Raw genomic sequence first — 26,083 nt, 5'->3', positions numbered from 1 at the left:
GGGAATTCAGGGTGCTGGGGTGGCTCAGTCTATTAAGTATCAGACTCTTGTTCTTAGTTCAGGTCTTGATCTCAGGGTTGTGAGTTCAAGCCCTGTGCTGGGCTCCTACTTAAAAAGGAAAAAAAAAAAGAAAAGCTGCAGGAATTCAGGTCTCCCCAGGCCTGCACACAGCCCTATACATGTGTGTGGCCTTCTTTGTTCTTTAGAACTTTTTAAAACTTCTCATGGATATCTCATTCCCCATCTTTTCCTAAGTTTTTTGGTCAGCTTGTTGTTCCTTCCAACTTTTATGGCCATCCCAGGAAAGCTGATAAACAATTGCTGGTTATTTTTAACAACCTCACATAGGGAAAAGGTTGTTCACACCAGGCCCACTTTGGGAAGTGCCGAAGACAAGCCCTGAGATGAGGATTTACATGGAACAGCCAGACAGGTCAAATAATGACCATTCACTGGGAATGGGGCTTTTTGGAGGAGCTTCAACCCCTCTGTAGCCTCCAATTGTTGCTAGACTCTGGCGTTTTACCATGATCGTGGGGCTTTTCATTTGCAAGGCTACTACGGAGCTAAGAAAAGGGGAATGAAAATAGAGTGAATTAAAACATTCCAAAACTTGCTATTCTTATCAAGGTAGAATGGTTTTTCTTTAATAAATGTTTCTGGATTGTTGCAAGCCGTTGGTTAATTTCTAGAAAGTTTTTGCCAGTGTTCCCATCCCTTTCAAGGAGAGAGGTTTTACCCTGCTGTTCTTACTGATGTCCTCTCATGTGAATTTTGAAAAGGAATCTTGGCTTGCAGCAATCAACCTATGCAAAGGATTCCCTGGGACAGGGGCTCATTTCCCTTTGTCCTTAGGGATGTTTTGGGGGAGACATCTTTAAAATATCACTGAACCTCTGGGGCCATGGGTAACTTCAGGTTCTTTAAGGAGAAGGGGCAGCTCCTGACAGCAAGCAGGACCAGCCCATGAAGAGAAGTCCTCCAAAGGCTTTGAACCTGTCCACTCTCGGGATCCTAAGTAGTTTCCTGCTTCGGTCCCTGTCTGCTTGTCCCTGCACCCCGCCCATGCAGTCTACACCGAGTCTGGTAGGTGTGTATCACATCAAATCAGAAACGTGTCTGGAGTGCTTAAGCCAGGGTTTCCATTTGTGGAAGGCCACAAATCTTTGTGCCAGAAGATGTTTATGGAGCGAAAGCAGCCGTACATGGGAAAGAAGTCCAAAGCATTCAGCCTCATCACACAGGAAGTTACAAGTTAACTACAATTTACATAAATGACACTAAATGCCTGAGGTGGTGACGCTTACAGATATTCATATACGTGGCCTTAGTGAACTCTTAGAACTTCACGGTCTTCCCGCTGATTGTAGTCATTTTATGAAGCCCCTCTACCTCCTCCCATGTCTGAAGCACACATAATGCTTTCTCACAACCATGGGTCTCACCTGACCAGCTGTAGCAAGCTTCAGACAACACACAAGGCAGGGAAGAGATGCACCGGATTCTGGCAGCAGAAATTATTTCAATGCTTCACCTTGGGGGAGCACATGACAGTTTCAAAGGACAGTCTGTTGGCTTATGTCTTGGGTAACATGCTGTGTCAGCAAGCAATGCCACATCTGGCCTGTGTTTGTACCGCCTGTCAACCAAGTTTGTTTGTTTGTTTTTAAGAGTTGGTTAAAAAGAAGAAGAATATGCAACAAAGAACCTGTTTGGTTTGCAAAGCCTAGAATATTTACGACTCTGACCCTTTCTGGAAAAAGTCTGCCTACCTGAGCAACGGAACTGTGGATTCATATAACCAGTGATATCCTAGGCCAGTCAACCACCATGATGAGATGATAGAACCAAAGGGCACAAAGACGCTTGAAATATTACTTTAATGCTCTGGGCATTTTAAACATTCATAAAATCACCGTAGTTCAGAAGTCATTTCCTCTTAGGTACAGATTCTGCATCTGGGATCAGAGACAAGTGTATCACTGAATTTTCTCCACAGCACCCACATGCTGCAGGGGACTTACTCTGGCCCCTTGTGTTCTCCGGCAGAGTCCCCCACCCCCACAACAGGGCTGGATCCACACCTGCTTGACACAGCCGTGGCTGTCAACAAAAACACACTCTGTAGCTTTGCTGCTGTTTGCAAATTCTGTGGATCCCATACATTTCTGACACTACCAGATATGCCGAGTCTGGGATAATTATCCTGAGGTGCTAGTGAAAGGGCGAGTTCGCAGGTAAGCATGCCAGCACCTGCTCCACTGAATCATACAGACACTGAGGCACTTCAATGTTCTGGGTAAAATCGAGTTTATGATTACCACAGGAGTTAATGAGGGAAGGGGCTTTTCTCTCAGTAACGAATACCCTTAACACATATTTAGTAGATGTATAAATTCCTGGCTGTTTACATTTGTTGTCAAGGCTTCACAAACTGTTTAAGGAAATGAAAGCATGTTTGAGTTTACAAATGCTGGACAAGAAGCAAAACGAGAACATGCTTAGACAGCAGTTGCTTGTATCATGAATACGTAGGTCAACACGTTGACCAACATGAGGTCATTCCTCAAGAAATGCCTGTTCTTCCTAAAGGAACTTTTCCAAAAAGTCCTAGATCTTACTTGATTATTCTAAGGTAGCAGTGTGTTTGTCCTTCCTTCTTAAGCAGTGGTTCAAGGCATCTCAAAGCATACTGATGCCTCAGGTTCTGATTTCATTGGTCAGAGGTGGGAGAGAAAGGGTGTAAAAACCAGCATTCTAAAAAAGCTCCCCAAGTGATTCCAGCATATAGTCAGCACTGAGAACCTTGGTACCACAGGTTCTTGAGTCTTCCTAACCTCACCTGTCCTCACTAGAAGTCCCTGAGGTTGTCTCCAGGTCAGGCAACAATCCCTTCCATGAGATAAGAATCTAAGGCACAGAGAAGTTAATGGGTTCATCTCACACTGTGTGGTCAAATGACAGTGCGAAGATTGGAATTAACATCTCCAAATAAAGAACACCTCCTCCCCTAGCAACTGGCGACACATACGCACTCTGCATGTAGGAAGACTGAGAGGCGAGGCACTACCATCTGTGCCAAAGGTATCATGGAAGGGTATGGAACAATTCTGAGCCAACCATCCCACCCGATCAAAAACTAATGCATGAAATAGATATTTATTTGAAACCATGTGAGGAATGAAGCATAATTTTCTTTGTAAAGCTTTACGTCCCTCACATATATGCCAGTGATTGAGGTTTCTTAGTAATTCTGTCAAGATCCATGGACTTGCACCATCTAAATTCTTAGCTCTGTCACTGTGAGAGTTAGGAAACTCTCAGATGTCCCTTTAATTTAGGTCCAAAAGATCATTACAGATCTACATTCACGTGTGATAACACAACAAAAACCTCCATGCTCCCCCTGTCACCAGTCCACAGAGCCTTCCCAAGGACTGAGTAGCTCACACTTTCTAGAAGGGTGTGCACCTTGTCATGATCTGCGCAAAGTCCCCAAACACTCATCAAACAGTGCTGGCCTTCCAAGACTGACTTTCCCTGCTGACTGTTTAATTTCACTCTGGATGCAAACCTTATTGTCTGTATTCTGGGTAACCAGAATATTTTGTAATTCCAATTTGCAGAAGAGCCGAACCAGTTGGGCCTTTCTCCTTCACCTCAACATAATGCTACCACGTCCTACACCCACTGCTGCATCTATGAAATACTCCTTATCCTTTCTTCACCGTGAGCTCCCACATCTCATATGTTTCAGGAGGCATTGCTCTTTTCCCTTTTTAGGAAAGTCTCCCTGACTGCAGAACTGTTGTCTGGTACCACACAGAAAGAATAATGGGGCACACATATACACAAAGGAAGAACACAGCACATACTGGACAAGGCCTGCTGTGGTTCCCAGTACATTCTAAGAAGGACCTGCTCATTCAGCTCACGTTGGAATGCAAGTAGCATCTTGTTCTTCCCACTGCTAGGGATATAGTCTCCTGAAAAATCTACAGAATATTTGATCCAGTGAGTGGAAACTACACCTAACAGGACACATTTGTTGACTTACAAGATGCTGTATAGAGCTCTGAAACCACGTCTTTCCCATTTTAGGAGATTCCCCCATTCAGGCCAGACAAACACTCATTTAGACCCTCGCCTGGCATGCAGAGGCACAAGCAGGCAGAGAATCTTCCCTGGAACCAAACGTGCCCTTCTAGCTCCTGCGGAAGGTGCTTTGAGGGCAAGAAAATGGGGGAGAGCTACCTGTGTCTGGGGCAGTGTCACCTGGTAGGGTGTGTGTGTGTGTGTGTATGTATTTGTGTGTGTAACTCTACTTCTTCTACCCTCTAGAGGGGTTTTTACAGAAGTTAAAACAAAAAAAAGCGAGCCAAAGGGAACTTTGCAAAAGTGCATGTAGAATTCTGGTTAAAACAAAGATAAGTGAGGATCATCCTATTTCCAAAACCTACCACACCCAACTATTAAGTAAAGCAAGACATCGTGTTTTGTTTTGTTTTTTTTTTCTCTCTCATGCTTATTTGATGCTTATGGGTTTGTGGCAAACTTGCTGCTTGGTTTCTAAAACATGCACAGAGCAGATCGAGAGCAGCATTTGCTGTTTCGGTGCCTAGCCCACACCGGCCCTGACAGGTGACTGACCAAACGCCGTCAGGAACATGATGAGGAAAGCCCCCTTCGCTCGCTGTGAGGTGGCGCCCAGCACGAACCCGAGCACTGTTGGTGCATGCTTGTCCAGACTTCCACGGGCAGGGTGCTGCGGGGAGAGATGGGCAGGGAACACACTGGCAACCTCCCGGACGCTATAATATCCAATCCGTGTCCCAGACAGAAGGGTTGCAGCTGGGCATGGAGCTAAGGCACTAAGGCTGCAGCAGGTGGAAAGACACCAACGAAAGGTCCAACGGTCTCAACCCCCAGGGAGGAGAGGCGCTGCTCACAATGCTGCCTTAGGATAAAAACTGGATTTTTTTAAAGGATGAGAACATAAAATAATCAAATCCCTGTCTTTTCCCCTTAGAAGAGCATTTGGCTCCCCCCCTCAGAGCAACTGGCTTCCATTCTCACATCTCAACAGCAGCGCTGAGAGTGCCACCTGGAACCCCTGAGCCACCGCTCTTTGGGGAAGCTGCCTTTTCTTCTGGTGTTCTCCCTTCTGTCACGGCTTTGCCGGTTGCCTCTCTTTCTCCAGTCCTGGCTTGGTAGTGAGCCACCCTGACAGTTCACCTTCCCCTGGAGCAGGAGCTCGTGCTTCTTCTGAGGCAGCTCTGAGCGCCTCCCTCGGTCACAGCTTGATGAATGCCGCCGGCTGGACGTGCTGCGGCTCCACGTCCGGGGGCGGGAAGACACTGGAAATGGCTATGTCCACGATGCCCTGGCAGAGTTCTGCATAAAGCTTCCTGAAATGTGTTTTAAAAAATATCATTGTAGACGGTCATCAAAGTGCATGTGGAAAGTCAATAGATATTTTTTCACCGGGACCTGCCCTAGGTGTTCCATCTCATGACCAAGTTCCTAAAACTGGTTTCCATGGTACATACAGATGCTGCACGAGCATCAAGCAGCCCCTTAACAAATACTTCGGGAAGGTCTCGGGTGAAGAGACCAGTAACTCCTGCTCTCACTGGCAGGGAAGACGGGCAATTTCCATAGAGTCTAAGAGCCATCTTGCCTGCCTGTGGTGGGTATACTTGGAGGGAAAGCACCTTCTCAGTGTGGCTGAGGAGACCCTAGGAGAGACTCCCCAGGGGTGCCAAATAGGTGACACCTGGGGAATGAGTGAGCTCAGACAGAGGATAACGGGGTAGAAAAGAGGAGGGAGAGGACAGATAGACCCAGAGAGACAGAAAGGAGCGGGAAAGAAAAAAGAGAGGAGGAGAAAAGAAAGAGTGTGTTTGTGAGGGGGAGAAGGAACAGTGCGCACCAAGAGTGGATTTTACTGGGGCAAGAGCAGAAGAGGAGATCCCCGTTAGAAGGCTCCTGAAAAAGCATCCACAGTGATGGAAGAGGACCTGTGGGAGAGCTAGGACAGTGGGGGTGGAGAGCAGAGGACTGCCAAGGCTGGAGGCTGAGCTGACCAGCTCCCGATGCACAGAACCTGAGGGTAATGGAAAGGAGGAGGCTGCATCTCGGTCAGGATTCCAGTTTAGATTCTGTGGGGAGGGGAGGTGGGCATTCATGGAGATGCGCGAGTCTGGGGCAGGGCGTGCCTCTCAGAGACAGTCACAGACATCCCCGCAGGACGGTGGGCAGGCAGGTGCACACATGGCTCTGGAACTCTGGGCTGTGATGTAATCTGGTGGCTTTAAAAGTATGAAGTTGAATAAGATCACATTCAGAGAAAGCATAGTGGAGAGAGAAGACAAACACCCAGGGCTGAGGCGCTGACTGGGGTCCACTGATGAGGAGCAAGAGGCCAATCATGCCCACATCTCCTCAGCCAAAGCTTCCCACTACAGAGTGTGTCTGAAGCCACAACAGAAGAGCATCTCAGCACGGTGTCAGCAGCTCCCTCAGATACTGCTGGGAGGTCCAGGATGTCCACACGGAAGGGGGCCACTGGACCTGGCAATATGGACTTAGCTGGGGACCTTCAAAGAACATTTCTGTGGGGTGGAGGAGATGACGTCCAGCCCAGGATGGACCACAGCACGGATGAGGACAGAGAAAGAGGAACCAGCCTGAGCAGACACTGCGTTCCAGAAGTCTGGCTACAACAGGAGCAGGGAGGAGGAGTTACTGGAGCAGGACATGGCCTCGAGGGAGGACTCTTTATAACTGCTGAGGAAATCTGCTGCATATGCACGTGTTGATGGGAACCATACCCTGAAGAGGGAGAGGGGGGAGAAGCTGACACTGAATGAGGAAGGCAAAGGGACATGGGACAGGAAGCGGGGTGGAGAGGGCACAGGACACAAGGGATGACTGAACCTTTATTGGAAGGACAGGGGAACAGAGGCATGCCGCTGTTTTCCAGCCGTCCTGCTCACCTCTCCTTCCAACTCAGTTCCAAGCACCACCTCTCAACGGCAGCCCTTTGCTCAATGATACTACTTTAACATCCTTGATCAAGGATAAAGCATGTCCCAGTTTGTAATCTGTATTTGTCTGGTTCTTTGTCATGCCCACAGTCTTTCCAAGGACAGGGCCTGTGTCTCAGCTCATGATTGGGACCCCCATACTGGGGCCTGGGAGGTTAGGGGTACTAACAAGTACGGGTTAGCTGAAGGGACTGCCGAACAAGAAGAATCACACATGCCATGTCACAGCCACTGAGCAAGCGGCGAAGGCCTGGCTCCTAATGAAAGAGTGGCTTGTGTGTCAACGATGCCCCTTGTAGGTCCAGAACTTTCTCCTGAACGTGTGGACGATCACCTCAATTCCTCCAAGATGCGGACGTGGGGAACCATGAAGGGTCCTGACCTGATGAAAGTGAATCTTCAGAAGAACCAGCAGCCTTTGAGGATCATGTCCAGCTGCCCCTAACTTCTAAGGCCTCCATGAGGCTTTCGTGGGCAGGGTCTGCTCATCTGTGCATCCCCCACAGAGCCGGGCACAAGGCGTGGTCCCAGTGGATGCTATGTCCCTCTTCTGAAGGCTCTCCCCTCCACTCCATGGTACATGTGACACTCTTCTCTTACATCCCCATTCTAGCTCCACTGTGTCTACAGTGCCTTCTCAGAGTACTTCCTGCCTGGAGAACCCCCTCAATTTCTTGGTTATCATCATCCCCCCCCCGCCAACTCAGAGGACCCCATTCCCTGAACTGGTCACACAGGAGGGTCTCCTCTGACAGTTACTAGCTTTGTTTGAAACTCTCACAGCAACTACCACCCACCTAAGCACAGACTCCTGCTCAACACACGGGAGAATTGGGAAGGACTGACTCAGCAGAGCCCCCTGCTGGCCAGGGTCCTGCCAGAGGCCATCCTCCCTCACAGCAGTTAAAACAGCCTCCACTTGGACACGTAGGTGAAGAGAGACTCACCACCTTGCCAAGACAGGCTATTCCAACTGTGGAACCAACTTCCCCTTTGTTAAAACACAGTGGTGTTCAGGCTTACTGAGCACAAGCTGGGGCGCCGTTGACCTCAATGAGCCACACCTTCAGCTCCTCGTCCACCATGAAGTCGAAGCCAAAGAGCTGGAAGCTCTGGTAAGGGAGGTGCCTGGTGCTAATGGCGGGCTCCACGCTCATGAGGCAGCTTCTGCGGGGCAAAGGGGGAGAGCTCACTGAGAATGGGTTGGTTGAGGGAGAAGGAACACGGAAGATGTGCTTGGATGATTTTGTATCAAAAGTGATGATAAAAAATCCACTTAGACTTAATTCTCTCTTTTACTTATTTTATTTTTTAAAGATATTATTTTGAAGTAAGCTCTACACCCAATGTAGGGCTCAAACTCATAGCCCAGATGTCAAGAGTTGCACGCTCCACCAATTGAGCCAGCTAGGTGCCCCAATTCTCTTTTAATTACCAATGATTATTCAAGACAAAGCTACTTATCAAGCTACTTGTTAGAAAACTCTGTAAATACTCATGTTCTTACAGGTAGGGTCTGCTTTCCCAGCACAGTGTTAAGTCACCATAGCCCTGGAAAGGTGGCTTCCCCCAACAGGAGACTGATGCCATGTTTGTCTGTAATAAATAAAACACTCCCATGCATTGCTGCCATGTAGAAGAACTGGACTACCATTTGGTGAAGAGCAAAACTGGCAGTGAAGTTGGCCTCATTCATTACTTTCATTAGCTTCAGTTCTAATGCCAAATTATTACTAATTAAAAGATTTAAATATTAAAATACAAAATAGAATTACTATTAACATCAACTACTGTTCAAAAAAAATTGGAAAAAAAAAACAGACAAACTGAAAACACGAAAAAGTTGAACATGAACTTCAAAAACATACTGAGTTAATACATGAGATCTAAGGTCAGGGGCCTAAGGCCAGAATCTTAGGCAAGTTTTTAACCTCTCTTAGCCAAGCTTTGATTTCTTTATCCATAAAGGAAGGGGTAAAAATAATACCTAGTCCTAGCACTGGGATGTTCAATGAGATAATTACATAAAGAACTTATGAGGGCACCTGGGTGGCTCAGAAGGTTAAGCATCTGCCTTCCACTCAGGTTGTGATCCCAGGGTCCTGGAATCAAGCCCCGTGTCAGCTTCTCTGCTCAGTGGGGAGTCAGCTTCTCCCTCTGCCCCTCACTGCCCCACCCCTCCTTGTGCTCTCTCCCTGTCAAATAAATAAAATCTCTCTCTAAAAAATAAATAACTTACTACTGATAAATCACTATTTTGTATAACCATCCAGAAAACCTGTGTCATTTCTGTTTTTGTTTTTTTTTTTAAAGATTTTATTTATTTATTTGACAGACAGAGATCACAGGTAGGCAGAGAGGCAGGCAGAGAGAGAGAGGAGGAAGCAGGCTCCCTGCGGAGCAGAGAGCCCGATGTGGGACTCGATCCCAGAACCCTGAGATCATGACCTGAGCCAAAGGCAGAGGCTTAACCCAGTGAGTCACCTAGACACCCTATGTCATTTCTGTTTCATGCGGATCTTCCCTGACTTTTTCCCTCAACTGAATGTTGGGGTAAAATATCTATTTTAGTAATAATGTATGTTATGATGACTCTAAGATTAACAGAAATAGCTTTCCTCCTACATAACTATATGTTTAGAAGGAAAAATGAAGGAACTGGCTTTCATGTGACTAAGTCCAAGATGTATCCATACAAGTATGTTTTTTTTTTTTAAAGATTTTATTTTATTTATTTGACAGAGAGAAATCACAAGTAGGCAGAGAGGCAGGCAGAGAGAGAGGAGGAAGCAGGCTCCCTGCTGAGCAGAAAGCCCGACGTGGGGCTTGAACCCAGGACCCGGGATCATGACCTGAGCCGAAGGCAGCGGCTTAACCCACTGAGCCACCCAGGCGCCCCTACAAGTATGTTTTGATTCATGACTTTCAAGAACTAAGACCTCCCTGAACTTGGAGCCGGAATTTTGCTTCCCAAACCTCCCTCCACCACCACATCCCCCCCACCCCAGCCCAAGCATCAGCTTACTTTCTACCCCCTGCCTAAAGGAAAGTATTTCTATGCATATGTTTAAACCTTTAAAAGTAATTTTGGGCAGTTAGCCATTTAAGAATCAACTGGAATGAAAATTTCTTCTCTCATTCATCTTTAACCTGCACTGGTAAGCCACCCATCACTTTTTTTTTTTTTTTTCTATAGCTTTATCTGTACTCTTTAAGGGAATACCCTTACCTTTTCTTTTAATTAAAAGACCCTTTCCAATATTATAATTAAGAAAACTTTTACATTTAATAGAGGTTCATGGTTAAAAAAAGAAGAAGGAAACTCCCCCAACCAAAATGAAAGAAACACTATGCTCAAACACATAAAGGAAAAACTAAGAGCCAGAAGTAAATCAAAATTAAATATTACTTTTTTTAATATGCTGGAAGCTCAAGATTAATAATTCATTTTAAATAGTTTTTTTTTCATCATCAGAGACTTTAGACAGTACATCTTTTTCCAGCAGGAGTGGGAAGGGAGGGGGAGGCTAGCTGGGTGGGGTGGGGGGAAGAAAAACCATGAGAGTTGTTAGGGACATGTATAGCATCAAAGTAGCAACACTCTCTGAACTATACAGGACAATGGTGGGGGTAATAAATATCTAATAAATTTTTGCCTAAAATAGGAAATCTTTATTCAGCGTACTTGATTTATCTGGTGTCAGAATTCTAAGCACCTACAATCCCTGAAGAAATAGGATTCTAGTTATTCTGCCAGACTCGATGTAAGAATACATTAAGGAAAAAGCCTCAGTCATTGCGATAAGGTGCTAATGACACGACAGATAATAGACCAACAGAAGAGAATGGAGATCCCTAACACAAATGGCCACCTGATTTATAACAAAAGCTCACCAAAACGCAGTGGGAAAAGGCCAGTCTTATGCACAAATGGTCCTGGGTCAACGGGATACCCCGTAGAAAAACATGAAACTTGACATATAAGAATTCAGGTAGATTAGAGGTCTACAATGTAAAAGATAAAGACCAAGATGCCCATCAACTATAGAAGGGATAAACCATGTAATACTCACACCATGAAATATTACACAGCAGTATAAAAGGTAAATCACTGCTATATGCAACAATATAGATGAAACCCATACCTACAATTGTGAAAAAGTTGAACAGGAAACAGGAAATACAGTATAATTCCATTTACATAAAACATAGAGTAAGCAAAAGGAATGGATGATGATAAAAGTCAGAAGAGTGGCTATCTGTGGCATGAAGTATATATTTTGAGGGAGTCCAAGGGAGTATTGGGGGTGCTGTAAATGTTTTATATCCTCATTCATGTGATGATTAGCTGTGTGCCTAATTAAAAGTTCACTACACTGTACACTTAAGGATTTGTGGATTTTACCATATGCATGTTACACCTCAATTAAAAAAAAACTATTGGATTTAGTAAACTATAATAAATGAATAACACTAAAAAATTATTTCCAAGCATATTAAGAAACAGGACCAAAAGGAAAAAAAAATAAACAGACAATAGAAACAAGATCCATAAAAGTCAGGGGTTGGCAAACTTTTTCTATAAAGGACCAGACAGTAACTATTTTAGGTTTTGAAGACTACATATGGTCTCTGTTACATATTCTTTAATTTCTAAAAAACCTATTAAAAATGTAGAAACTATTTTTAGCTCATGGCCTATTTGAAAACAAGCTTTAGGTTGGATTTGGCCCATAGAACAGAGTTTGCTAACATTTACTACAGGTAATTCAGATTTCAGACTAATCAAATAAAGATGTTAAAGAATTACCATTAACATGTTCAAGATATAATTATTAGACAAGTTGGAGATTTCACAAAAGAATTATAACCTAAAAAGAGTCAAATGGAAATCCTAGAACTGAAAAGTACAATACCTAAAATCAAGAACTCAACAGATGAGTTTAACAACAAATTTTAATGGCCTTTTCCTTTTTTTTTTTTTTTAAGATTTTATTTATTTATTTGACACAGATAGAGAAAGAGACAGTGAGAGAGGGAATACAAGCAGGGGGAGTGGGAAAGGGAGAAGCAGGCCTCCTGCCGAGCAGGGAGCCGGATGTGGGGATCGATGTAGGAATCGATCCCAGGACGCTGGGATCATGACCTGAGCCAAAGGCAGACGCTTAACGACTGAGCCACCCAGGCATCCTAGGCTTTTTCCTTTTTAAGCAGGTTTTAATTGCTGAAGAGAGGGATCAAATGATACACATGGGAGAAACAGAAGACAGTGAAAAAAATTGGCATCCATGTAATTAGAATCCCAGAGGAGAGAAGAATGGGACAAAAGCCCTAACTGAAAAGATAGTGGCCATGAATATCCCAAAACAAATAAAAGACTTGAAGCCACAGATCGGAGAAGCACTATGACACCTATGTAATAGAAGCCAGAAGACAATGGTAAGCCATCTTCTAAGTGCTTTAAAAAAAGGGTGGGGGGGATTCTGCTGATCTAGAAATCTGTTTCCAAAGCAAATGTCTTTTTTTTTTAATTTTTAAAATTTTATTTATTTGAGGGAGAGAGACAATCTCAAGCAGACTCCCCACTGAGCAGGGAGCCCAACATAGGGCTTCATTTTACAACCCTGAGATCATGACCTGAGCCAAAGACAGACACATAATCCACTGAGCTGCCCAGGTGCCCCCCTTCTTTTTTTTTTTTTTTTTTAAGACACTTGCTTTGGGGGCACCTGGGTAGCTCAGGTCAGATCTCAGGGTCGTGAGATTGAGCCCTGCATCAGGCTCTGCACTCAGTGGGGAGTCTGCTTGGGAATCTCTCTTCCTCCTCCCACCCCCCGCCACCCCCTAAACAAGCTCTCTCTCTCAAAAAAAAGGAAACTGATCCTAGACAAAATTAAGAAAATAAATGAAAGAAAAAGAAACAACATAAACGGTAAAAATGTATGGGGAAATATAAATAATGTTAACTATATAGTACTAATGATAATAATGTCTTGTGAGTTTACAATATAGGTAGCATTAATGACCACCCATGTACCCACACCACAATTCCTTTAAGTCTCTTTCTTGGATCCCTCCTGCTTCCATTTCAGAGATAACCACTATCTTGAATGTTGTGTTTTTCATACCTTCAGTTCTCTGTTTTTACCATACATGAATATTCTTCTAAATAACTTTTTTTACTTCTGCTTGTTTTTCAATTTATATGAACAGAATCAATCTGCATACATCTTGTATACAGCTTATATATTTTGCAATTTTTGCTTGATATTATGTTTATGTAACACCAGTGAAAATATCCTTCAGGAATAAGGTGAGATAAAGACATTCTCAGATGACAGAAATTAAAAGGACTGATTATCTAAAGAACTACTCTAAAAGAAATGCTAATGTCTGAAGGGAAATAATGCCAGAGAGAAACTTGGAACTTCAGGACTAAAGGAAGAGAATAAAAGGGGCAATTATTTGGGTAAATAAAAAATAATATTTTTCTCTTTTTTAATTTAAGGTGGGTTTTCTTGTACACAGCATACCATTTGGTCTTGTTTTTTGTTTAAAAAAGTCCAACCTGTCAATCTAACATACAAATAAAAATATATATGACAACTGACAGCAAGAATTATAATATTATGCAGTAGAGATTTCAGTGTATGTAAACGTAAACCACACCACAACTTGGGGAGAGTTAAAGGAACTATAAAGTTTTAAGTTTTCTGTACTTTATTTGAAGTGGTAAATTATTAATTCTAAGAAGTCTGTAAAATAAAAATTAGGTATATTAATCATAATTCCTAGAGTAAGCACTAAAAAGAGAGAGAAAGCCAAATACTCAACAGAAAAATTAAAATGAAACTCTAAACTTAAATTTATTATTTAAATAAATTTAAATAATTTTTAAAAGGTAGGTAATGGGGAGGTCTGGGTGGCTCAGTCAGTTAACTGCCTGCCTTTGGCTCAGGTCATGATTCCATGGTCGTGGGATCAAGTCCCACACTGGACTCCTTGGTCAGTGAGGAGTCTGCTTCTCCTTCTGCCTGCTGATCCCTGCTTGTGTGCATGAGCATACATGCTATCTCTCATTCTCTCTGACCAAAAAACAAAAAAACTTTAAAAATACAAAAATAAAAAGCAGGAAATGGAAAAGTGAAAAACAAAACCAAAAGGGGACAGATAGCAAATAATAAAATAGTACATGTAAATCCAACCAAACCAATAATTACATTAAATTTAAATGATAAAAACATACCAATTAGAAAGGTAGAGATTACCGTGTTGAATGATTTGTTAAACAAAATGAAAACAAAACCTAACTACATACTGTCTGCCAGAAGCCCACTTTATTATTTTTTTATTATTATTATTTTTTTACTATTTTATTTATTTATTTGAGAGAGAGACAGTGAGAGAGAGCATGAGCGAGGAGAAGGTCAGAGGGAGAAGCAGACTCCCCATGGAGCTGGGAGCCCGATGCGGGACTCGATCCCAGGACTCCAGGATCATGACCTGAGCTGAAGGCACTTGCCTAATCAACTGAGCCACCCAGGCACCCCAGAAGCCCACTTTAAATATAGAATGGAATAGGATAGGATAGAATTAAAGGGGTGGAGACATATCTCTAATCAAAAAAAGCTGGAGTGGCTATATTAATATCAGGCAAAATTGACTTTCAAAATAAGAAACATTACCAGAGATAAAGACAGACAAGACATTACGTAAGGTTAAAGTGGTCAGTTATCACAAAGAGGTAATAATTCTAAATACATATGCACCTAAAAACAGATTTCCAAATATATGAAGCAAAATGGGTAAATCTAAAGGAGAGACAGACAAATCCATAATTATACTTGGAGACTTCAAAGTTTTTCCTCTCAATCATGGACAGAACAAGTAGAACAGAAATGAGGCAAAGATATAAAAGACTTTAACAACGCTACTAACCACCTTCACCTAATTCACATTTATAGAACACTCAGCCCAACTATAGGGTGATAAACATTATTTTTAGTATACATGGAACAGTCACTAAAACTGGACCACATTCTGGGCTATGACACAATCTTTTTTTTTTTTTTAAGATTTTATTTATTTATTTGACAGAGAGAGAAATCACAAGTAGGGAGAGAGGGAGGGAGAGAGAGAGGGGGAAGCAGGCTCCCTGCTGAGCAGAGAGCCTGATATGGGGCTTGATCTCAGGACCCTCAGATCATGACCTGAGCCGAAGGCAGAGGCTTAACCCACTGAGCCACCCAGGCGCCCCCATGACACAATCTTTAACAAATTTTAAAGTGTTCTCTGACCAAAATGGAATTAAAATAAAAATCAGTAACAGGAAAATATCTGGAAAATACCCAAATATTTGGAAATTAAGCAAAAACTTCTATATAACACAAGTCAAAGATGAAGTAACAAGGTAAATTAGAAAATATTTTAATAAAATGAAAATGAAAACATAACATAGGAAAGCCTGTGGGATGCAGCTAATGAGTACTCAGAGGGAAACTGACAGCATTAAATGCATTTAAAAAATGAATTCTTTCGGGACGCCTGGGTGGCTCAGTTGGTTGGACGACTGCCTTCAGCTCAGGTCATGATCCCGGAGTCCCGGGATCGAGTCCCGCAACGGGCTCCCAGCTCCATGGGGAGTCTGCTTCTCCCTCTGACCTTCTCCTTGCTCATGCTCTCTCTCACTGTCTCTCTCTCAAATAAATAAATAAAATCTTTAAAAAAAAAAAAAATGAATTCTTTCAAATCAATGATCTAAATTTTTGCCTTAAGGAAACTACAAAACAAATCCCTCAAAAAAGGCAGAAGGAAGGGGCGTCTGGGTGGCTCAGAGGGTTAAGCCTCTGCCTTCAGGTCAGGTCATGGTCTCAGGGTCTTGGGATCGAGCCCCACACTGGGCTCTCTGCTCAGTGGGGAGCCTGCTTCTCCCTCTCTCTCTGCCTGCCTCTCTGCCTACTTGTGATCTCTCTCTCTGTCAAATAAATAAATAAAATCTTTAAAAAAAAAAGGCAGAAGGAAGAAAATAATAAGAAACATAAGTCAAAGAAATAAAAACAACAGAGAAAATCAATAAAACCAAAAAGTAACCTTTTGAAAGGATTAATAATACTGATATATCTCTAGCCATTCTGTCCCGGTAAAATAGAAGAAATAAGTTACCAATATATGGAATGCAAGCAGTGACATCATTACAGACCCTATAGATACTGAAAGGATAATGAAGGAATATTACAAATAATTTTTGTCCTTAAATTAGACAGCTTAAATAGAATAATTCCTTGAAAGGCACAAACTCCCAAAGCTTCTCCAAGACACATAACTAAAAAAGATACAATTAAGTTACCTTATTATATGTTTAATTTGTAGTAAGATACTACTTTCCAGGGTAATGTTCAAAGCACTTATTAGGTACTGATTGAACTCCTCAAAGAACATTTCGTTCCCTTCTTCATACTTTCCATAATTCTTTGAGTACTCCTTTTGAATGCAGTGATTGGTCAAATGGCAGGTTTTGTCTTGGAAATTATCAACATGATATGGTTCTGAAGCAGTCCGAAGCACACCCTCCTTATAGAGGTAGATATTATACTGATGATCCACCAAGACCCAGCTTCTGCAAGTCAATAAAAACAGTTTCACTCAAGTCATCCAAAGTTTCTCCATAGCACATACATCATCACCACACCTTAACAGTTTTGGAGGGAAGCAGAGGAAGGAGACAGGTTCTAAAATTCTATGAGGCAAGCCATGACAATTAGCCAAGATAGTGGATTATCACTGTAATGAGGCAATTAAAACATTTTATAAAAAATGATAAGGAGCGTTTGATCTTCAAAAGACAGCATTTTGAAGAGATCTGGATAGGTTGGGTCCTAAGGTTTATCCATGAAATTTCCATTTGCCATGTTTGCTCTATAGTAATCTTAAAAGGGAGAGTGTTCATCCTGAAGGTGATCTGACATAGGACTGGTGTTCAAAAAGCAGCAAGTTATTATGAAGACAAGAAGACAGAATCCTCATAGAGGAGATGTCAGCAAGACCACAGGAAAGCGGGGGAGAGTGCTGTTTAGCTTTAGAAGGCACAATACAACCTCTTATTCTATGACAGAACTTTGCTCAGAAAGTCAGAATCCAAAAAGGTATGTGAGATGTGTTTATGAAATTCTTAAAAAATAGAGGACACAAATAACAAAGCAAGGACGTATTATGTCCTGTGTCTGAATTATGTGTTCTAGGTTTATCTCTCAGTTGCTTCCATAAGCAAACCCCATACACTTAAACTCTCCTCTATGGAGACACAAGTCATTCTGAGTAAAGAGAACATACAAAAAAAAGGAAAACCCATAGTTTTAATAATGTTTTCTAGAGAGAAAAGAGAAATACTGAAGGAAAAATAGAAAATTAGGTACAGAAGCTTGGTTCTATTCAGCTGTGCTCAATTTTGGCTATATGTTAAACATGGTCAAATACTTCCTCACATTCCATGTTACCCTTATCACCCACCACCACATTTTCCTCAAGATTAGTAACAAAAACTCTGGACACCGATGCATTACCGAATGTCAAACTTGCGGTGACCTGGCTCCAGAAGCAGAGGGTGCTCAAGGTACTTCTGGATCACATGCACCTGACCCTGGTTGTCAATGAAATCCAGAAGCTCTGTAGCCTCCGAGGAGATGAGGATGCCTTCACCTAACAGGGCAAAATTGTAAGAGAAATGAGTCCAGTTGATCCCAAGAGGAAAAGATCTCTACAAAGCCAAAAGGGGAATACTGATAGCAGGAGAAAACCGAGAGGAGGCTTCTATGGCCTGCTCACCTTTCTTCCTCTATCCCATCACTTCCCCAATCTCTCACATTCTCCCCTCTGCCCACAAGAGCACCAGGGCCATCTAACTCTTTTCCCAAATAGGACTTTAACACTACCTTGACAGGCTTCAAACATGAAATTTCATTTTCACAGACATCCAAAATATCCAAACATCCTAAATAAATGTCACTTTACTGTTGGCCACATGGCTACCCTGATAAAGACCTTAATAAACCTAGTTCTCAGACTATAGCTTATAGAAATATCCAGAAAGTTAGGGCATAAAGATAATCATACAAGTCAATTCTCTACAGTACTGTAATAGGAAAAATTTGATACATGTAAAGTGTCCATCAACTTTAAATGATACAATGTCCTTTTCAACAGCTTTATTAAGATATGTTACATATCATAAGATTTTCCCTTCTCAAGTATACAATTCAATGGTTTTTCATATATCCAAGAGATTTGCAACAACCACTAACAATTTTAAAACATTTTCATCACCACCCTGCAAAAATCTGTATCATTAGCAGTAAACTCCCCATTCCTTCCTTATCCTATTCTGACAACCACTAATCTACTTTCTGGATTTGCTCAGTCTGGATGATTCATATAAATGGAATCACACAGTATATAGCCTTTGTGTCTGGCTTCTTCATTTAACATAATGTTCTCAAGGTTCATCCATGTTGTAGCATGTACCACTACATCATTCTCCTTTTCCATGACTAGATAATATTCCATTGTGTGGATATACCATTTTTGTTCATTCACTTATCAACCGATGGACATTTTGCTTGGCTCTTATGAATAATGCTGCTATGAAGACTTGCACAGAAGTTTTTGTGTGGACATATTTTCTTTTGTGAATATACCTAGGAGTATAATAGTTGGGTCATATGGTAACTCTATGTTTAACTTTTTGAGAAACTGCCAAACTAATTTCCAAAATGTTCACACCATTTTACACCCTCAACAGCAATATTTGAGTGTTCCAATTCTGCCACATTCTTGCCAACACTTACTATCTTCTTGATTATAGCCATCCTAATGGGTGTGAATTGGTATCTCATTGTGGTTTTGATTTGCATTTCCCTAGTGACTAACAATGCGGAGCATGTTTTCATGTGCTTATTGGCTATTTGTATATTTTCTTTGGAGAAATAGCTACTTCCGTTCTTTGTTCTTTTCTTATTATGTTGTCCTTTTATTACTGAGTTATCAGAGTTCTTTTTTTACCTTTTTTTAAAAGATTTTATTTATTTATTTGAGAGAGAATGAGAGAGAACGAGCATGAGAGGGGGACAGTCAGAGGGAGAAGCAGACCCCCTGCCGAGCAGGGAGCCCGACACGGACTAAATCCCAGAACTCCAGAATCATGACCCAAGCTGAAGGCAGTCACTCAACTAACTGAGCCACCCAGGTCCCTGAGTTATCAGAGTTCTTTACACATTCTGGATACAGGTGTCTGATAAGATATATGACTTGCAAATATATTCTCCTGTTTTGAACAGTTCCATCACCATGGATCCGTCACAGTGTTGCTCTTTTAAAGCCACAACTACCTCCCTCCCCATAACACCCTCCTGACAACTGCTAATCTGTTCTCCATTTCCATAATTTTGTCCAAAATTTCAGGAATTTTATACAGATAGAATTATATAGTATGTGATCTTTGGGGCTTGGGTTCTTTCACTCTGGAGATGCATCCAAGTTGTTGCATGGATCAATACTTCATTCCCTTTCATTGCTGAGGAGCTGAGGACTGTTCCATGGTATCAGTTCTCCACAGTTGGCTTAATCACTCGGCTTCTGAAGCAATTTGAGTTGTTTTCAGTTTGTTTCCAGCTATTAAAAATAAAGCTGCTATGAACAATCACATGCAGGTTTTTGCATGGACATAAGTTTTCATTTTTCTGGGACAAAAGCCCTACTGTGTGCAATTACTAGGTTATATGGTAGTTATAGGTTTAGTGTTACAAAAAATTACTACACTTTGTTCCAGAGTGGCTGTAGCATTTTACATCCCAACCAACACTGTGTGAATGATCTAGTTTCTCCTGACCCTTGTGGCACTTGCTGTCATTACCGTTTCTTATTTTAGCCATTTTAATAGAAGTCTTATGGCTTTAATCTGCATTTCCCTAATGGTTAATGATATTGAAAATCTTCTCATTTGCTTATTTTTTTTTGTTTGTTTGTTTTTAATTTTATTTTTTATAAACATATAATATATGTTTCTCCCCAGGGGTACAGGTTTGTGAATCGCCAGGTTTACACACTTCACGGCACTCACCATAGCACATACCCTCCCCAATGTCCATAACCCCCCCCCCCTCTCCCCACCCCCCTCCCCCCATCAACCCTCAGTTTGTTTTGTGAGATTAAGAGTCACTTATGGTTTGTCTCCCACCATTTGCTTATTTTTTATCTGTAGAGCCTTCTTTTTTTTTTTTAAGATTTTACTTATTTATTTGAGAGAGATAGTGAGTGAGAGAGAACACAAGCAGGGGCAGAAGGAGAGTGAGAAACAGACTCCTCACTGAGCAGGGAGCAGGAATGCATTCCTATGCCTTTGCTAATCTTCTAAATGGACTTTTTCTCTTTTCTTTTTTTAACTGTTGAGTTTTGAAAGTTGTTTATATATTCTAGATATAGAGTCTTTTGTCAGATAGGTGGTTTGAAGGTATTTTCTCCAAGTCTATAGCTTGGATATTCAACCTGATCTTCAATAGAGTCTTTCACAGAGCAAAAAACCCAAAAAAACCCCAAAAAACCCCCACCTCATTTATTGAGGTTTTGGCTTATGAACTTTTATTTACTCTTATGGTCATATATGTGATATTAAGTTTAAGAATTCTTTGCCTTGGGGATCCTGGGTGGCTCAGTTGGTTTAGCATCTGCCTTCGGCTCAGGTCATGATCTCAGGGTCCTGGGATGGAGCCCTGCATTGGGTTCCCTGCTCAGCGGGAAGCCTGCCTCTCTCTCTCCCACTTCCCCTGCTTGTGTCCCTTCTCTTGATGTGTCTCTCTCTGTCAAATAAATACATAAAATCTTAAAAACAAACAACAAAAAAGAATTCTTTGCCTTGCCCTAGCTCCTATTTTTTTTCTGGTAATATTTATAGTTTTATATTTTAAATTTAAGCCCACAAAACTGTTTTGAGTTAGTTTTTGTATGAGGTGTGAGGTAATATTGAAGTTGATTGTTTTTATCTATGGATATCTACTTGCCCCAGCATCATCTGTTGAAAAATCTGTCTTATTATTTTTTTTATTTTTCAAGATTTTATTTATTTGTTTGTCACAGAAAGAGAGAGAGAGAAGCACAAGCAGGAGGAGTGGCAGGCAAAGGGAGAAGCAGGCTACCCGCTGAGCAAGAAGCCCGATGCAGGACTTGATCCCAAGACCCTGGGACCATGACCTGAGCTGAAGGCAGATGCTTAACTGAACTGAGCCACCCAGGTGTCCTGAAAAGTCTGTCCTTCTATTGAATAGCTTTTGCACTCTTGTCAAAAATCAGGTGGGTATTTATGTAGGGTCTATTTCTAAGTTCTTTCTTCCACAGATTTATGTTTCTGTGCCCCTAACAATACTGCAGGGTAGTGATTATTGTAGCTTTGTAGTATGCTCTAATATCAAGTACAGTGATTACTCCTACTTGATTGTTCTTCTTCTTCTTCTTCTTTTTTTTTTTTTTTTTAAGATTTTATTTATTTATTTGACAGAGAGAGACACAGCAAGAGAGGAAACACAAGCAGGGGGAGTGTGAGAGGGCAAAGCAGGCTTCCCGCTGGGCAGGGAGCCTGATGCAGGGCTACATCCCAGGACCCTGGGATCATGACCTGAGCCAAAGGCAGCTGCTTAATGACTGAGCCACCGAGGCACACCCGACTTGATTCTTCTCTTTCAAAATTATTTAAGCTATTCTAGGACTTGTGCCTTCCCATGTGAATTTTAGAAGAAGCTTTATGTCTGCATAAAAACCTGGTTGAGGTCTTGACAGCAACTGCATTAAGCCTACAGATTAATTTGGGGTGAACTGACATCTTTACAATGTTGAGTCTTGCAATCCATGAACATGTATGTCTGTCCATTTACGTAGATCCTTTTTGACCTTCAGTTGTTTTGTAATTTTCAGCATTAAGATGCTGTACATGTTATGCTAAGTGAATATCTAAGCATCTCATTTTCTTTGGGGTGACTATTAAAAAATATGGTTTTTAATTTTAGTTTCAATATATTAATTGCAAGTTACAGAAATGCAACTGGTTTTTGTGTGATCTGATATCCTGCAAACTTGCTGAACTCAGTGTTTTTAGTTCTAGGACCTCCCACCTATGCTTTAGATTTATAGCTCATCTCTACTTGCATCTCATGCTTTTAAAACAAATTACTCTAATTTTATTAATTAATTTAACAATTCAACTTTCCTAAAAGCCAACCCCCATCTAAACCACCTCATTTCTGTCACTTGCTCCATCATGCGGTTAGCTCTTAAACAAGAAACTACAAATCACCTCAGAGAAGCTTCTTCCTCTCATTTTGTAGGAACAGGCTTCTTTCTGTTTCATCTCCCTCAGGAACCACACTCAGATATCCTAGTTCCTCTTTATTTCCTTTTTTTTTTTTTTTGACAGACCTTTGTCTCTCTCCCTTTTCACTTCTCCTAAAATAGTTATCCTAAGGGGCACCTGGGCGACTCAGTTGGTTAAGTGTCTGCCTTCATCTCAGATCATGATCACAGAGTTCTGGGAGGAAGCCCCACATAAGGCTTCCTGCTTCTCCCTCTCCCTCAGCCTGCCCCTCCCCCTGCTTGTGCTCTCTCTTGGCCAAATGAATAAATAAAATCTTTAAAAAAAATAGTTATCCTAAAATATCCCTTCCTACTAATGCTCTGGAACTGTACCACTTTTAATGCCTTGCTCTCCATATCTGCTCACATTCCCTCCTATTTGCTCCAACTTTGTTTCCCTTATGCTATTTCTTTATATAAACTATTTCTTACTGAAAATAAACCTAATGCTGATAGGTGGGGAAAATAAATGGAAGAAGGTAGAAAGTTACATTTTGATAACTTTATAAAACTATTATTATTGAAAAAAAACATGGCATTCAAGTGAAATAGAAAATTTACCTGTAGTCTTATTTCCTAATATAGTTATTTTTATCTTTTAATATCACTTTCCTTTCCATAAGGAAAGATTGGCTCAGTCATAGTGAACTCACCTTATATCGTCAATTTTTTTCACTTTATATTGTCAGTATTTTGACTGTTTCTACATTAACATTACAATTATGTTAGCAGCTGAAGAAAATTACACATTTGTTTACTGATTGCTGGACAGTGGGGTTGTTTCTAAATAAAATGTTGCTGTTACAGGTCACATGGTAGTAAATGTCTTTGCTATAGATCACTCTTGTTTCTTTTAAAATATTTCCCTGGAGTTACGTTTTCAGGAACGAGATTAGTAGGCCAAGGCCTATGTACTCTCTATGGCTCTTCCTTTGTATTATCCTATTGATTTTTCAAAAGACAGTGCATCACAGCTAAGAGGAAGCAGTTCATTACAAACCTTCAGCAACAGTATCACTGAAGGTCTCTCTTATTTTGTAGGTATAAAATGATACATAAAATCTATATATATTTTGTAAATTTTGAATACCAGTGTAGCATGTTTCCATGGATTCGTTAACTGTATTTCTTTTTTTTTTTTTTTTAAAGATTTTATTTATTTATGTGACAGAGAGAGACCACGAGCAGGCAGAGAGGCAGGCGGGGGTTGGGGGGCGGGAAGCAGGCTCCCTGTTGAGCAGAGAGCCGGATGCAGGGCTCGATCCCAGGACCCTGAGATCATGACCCGAGCTGAAGGCAGAGGCTTAACCCACTGAGCCATCCAGGCACCCCTCGTTAACTGTATTTCTAATATTGCTTCTTTATATCCTCACTAACTAAACCTGGAGAAGTTATGAGGAAACTCTGAAATTCTTTAAGGAGCTTCCAGGTGATAGTTTTTTTTTTGTTATTTGTGCCCATCTCAACTATTTATCTGGAAATATATGTATCCCTAGCATCCATAAGGGCAAGAGATCATATCTATTTTATTTATGTCTGTATCTCCAAACACCCATTACTTCATCTATTCATTCACTCATCACTCAATATATGTATCGAACTTTGGCTGGGTTCTGTGTATTGCCCTAGCGCCAGGGAGACAGCAGTGCACAACAGATGTGACAGGGTCTGACTGTGTTTAACATGATCTCTGTCTGCTGCACTGCATGTGTATTCTGGAGAATGGCCAAGGGCAGGAGGACAAAGAACAATGCTCCAGGTGAGAGGTGAAGGTAGCTGAGGTCCAAGATCGGCGGTGGGGGTGGTGAAGAGGGGGTCTTTACACCAGATATAGTGTGGAGGTTGAGCTAACTATTCCCAGCATGTGGCAAGTACTAGATACTTCTTTAAGAAGAATAAAAGCCATTATACATCCTATTGGTTTCATTTTGTAGTTCCCAAACAAAACAAATGCATACCACTTATCTCAACTCCCTAAGGCAAAATTTCCCCCTTGTTTGGCATTTTATTCTCTCTTTACCTCGCCCTGATGCTGACCACCAACCTATGACTTGTCTGGGTGAGGGTTCAGACACCACCCAGGTGGGATCCTTGCCACGACTTGACAAGGGTCTTGCCTCGCTCCTGATTCTCACTCCGGCTAAGACTCCATAATACAAGATGTCCTTACAATGGCGATCCTGACTCAAGCCCAAATCCACAGAAGGAATATGGAATACTGTAAATGTCTATTTCCTCTTCCAATTCCCCCATTTATCATTAGAACTAAACTAGGGGACATTACTTGAGAAGAGGTCACAGAGGGGAGAGAGAAGTAGGTGAGGTACCTGGCTTGTGGCAAGAGTCCAACTCTCCCCCTTTCAGGAGATTCCAGGTGATGCCCTCCTGTCTCATGGTTGGTGGAAAAGAAGGTGAGGTCCACTGGACCGGGGATAGAAATGAGTACCAATGGCCAGATGGTCTTCCAAGGCAATAAAAGAAGAAGTAAGTTCAAAATAGAATGGTTTTAAAAGGAGCATATGATGGTAGCTATAGAGATAGACTGTGTTTATGTGTTCATTACATTGGGGACTGCCTATATTTTGAGCTTGAGTCAACATTATAAACCGCATTCCTTCTATGCATTCATTCAACGCATATTTACTGAGTGCCTCTGGGGAGGGTAGAGATGAACAAGACAAAAATTCTGTGTTTACATGGAGTAAACGGAGCTTTACGGTGTAAGAGAGGAGACAGGAGGATAAACAGATATGTAATAGAAGTGCTGGAAGAGGTTAATGCGGGGAGGGAAAACAAAGCAGGGCAAAGGATGGAGAGCAATGGGCATAAAGGCTATTTTAGAAAGGAAAAGGATTCTCTGACAAGGCATTATCTGAGCTGAAAGAAACAGAAAATAATCCATAGGGACATCTGAGATACGCAAACGGATTTAGGGTATTTTTAGGACTCTAGGCAGGCATGGCTATAGAACAGTGAGCAAGGTCAAGAACAGGAGATGCTATCAGAGATGGGAGCAAATGTTAAATAGTGTAGGCTCCATCAGCAATCTGGAATTTATCTGACTGCATTGGAAAGCCAGCTGGTAAGTCTTGAACAGGGAGTAACCTGATCAGGCTTACGTTTTTAGACATTGCTCTGTCTTAGAGACGTGGCCGAGAGCAGGCATAGCAATTACGCGGACTAGAGAGAATCGTAGTTTTGACTTCAAGTGATAGCAGCAGAAATGGCAAGAAAAAGTATAATTCAGAATCTATTTTGAAGGTAGAGCTAGCAAGACTTGCTGATGCATTAGGTATGGACTGTAAAGAAAAGAGCAGTCAAGGATGAAGCCTAGATTTTGGGCTTCGGAGACTGGGTGGAGAGTGGGATCACATACTATGTGAAGACTGAAAGAGGAGTAGGCTAGGGTGGGTTAAACTGGGCAGGAAATGAAAAGATCCTATCAGATATATTACATTTGAAATGTCTGCCAAACTGAATCTGGAGCTTAAAGGGAAATACTTTGGCTAGAGATGTCTACTTAGAAGTCTTCAGTACCTAGATAAATACTTAAAACTATGTAACTAGATGTGGTCTCTACCCTTGAGCATTCAGATTATAACAGTCACTCATCTAAAGACATCACTGAATCTAACGCACAATTG

The 26,083-nt window shown here is 41.6% G+C and overlaps 1 protein-coding gene across 1 annotated transcript in view; it reads right to left on the bottom strand.

Annotated features, from left to right (window-relative positions):
* Positions 1-1,802: 1,802 nt before the first annotated feature.
* Positions 1,803-26,083, bottom strand: part of LOC111158497 (tubulin tyrosine ligase) — a 36,175-nt gene continuing 11,894 nt past the window's right edge. The window contains exons 4-7 of the mRNA XM_022520558.1: positions 17,609-17,744; positions 16,396-16,665; positions 8,073-8,216; positions 1,803-5,408 (exon numbers count right to left, since the gene is read on the bottom strand). Coding sequence (XP_022376266.1) covers positions 5,294-5,408; positions 8,073-8,216; positions 16,396-16,665; positions 17,609-17,744 — 665 coding nt within the window. The 3' untranslated portion in view covers positions 1,803-5,293. The remainder of the gene's footprint in view (positions 5,409-8,072; positions 8,217-16,395; positions 16,666-17,608; positions 17,745-26,083) is intronic.

This window comes from Enhydra lutris, unplaced genomic scaffold (assembly GCF_002288905.1).
Source record: "Enhydra lutris kenyoni isolate GAN:26980312 unplaced genomic scaffold, ASM228890v2 scaffoldscaffold59, whole genome shotgun sequence".
Lineage (NCBI taxonomy): Eukaryota > Metazoa > Chordata > Mammalia > Carnivora > Mustelidae > Enhydra > Enhydra lutris.
Note: the sequence above shows the minus strand (reverse complement) of the source record. Positions and strands in the feature narration are given on the sequence as shown.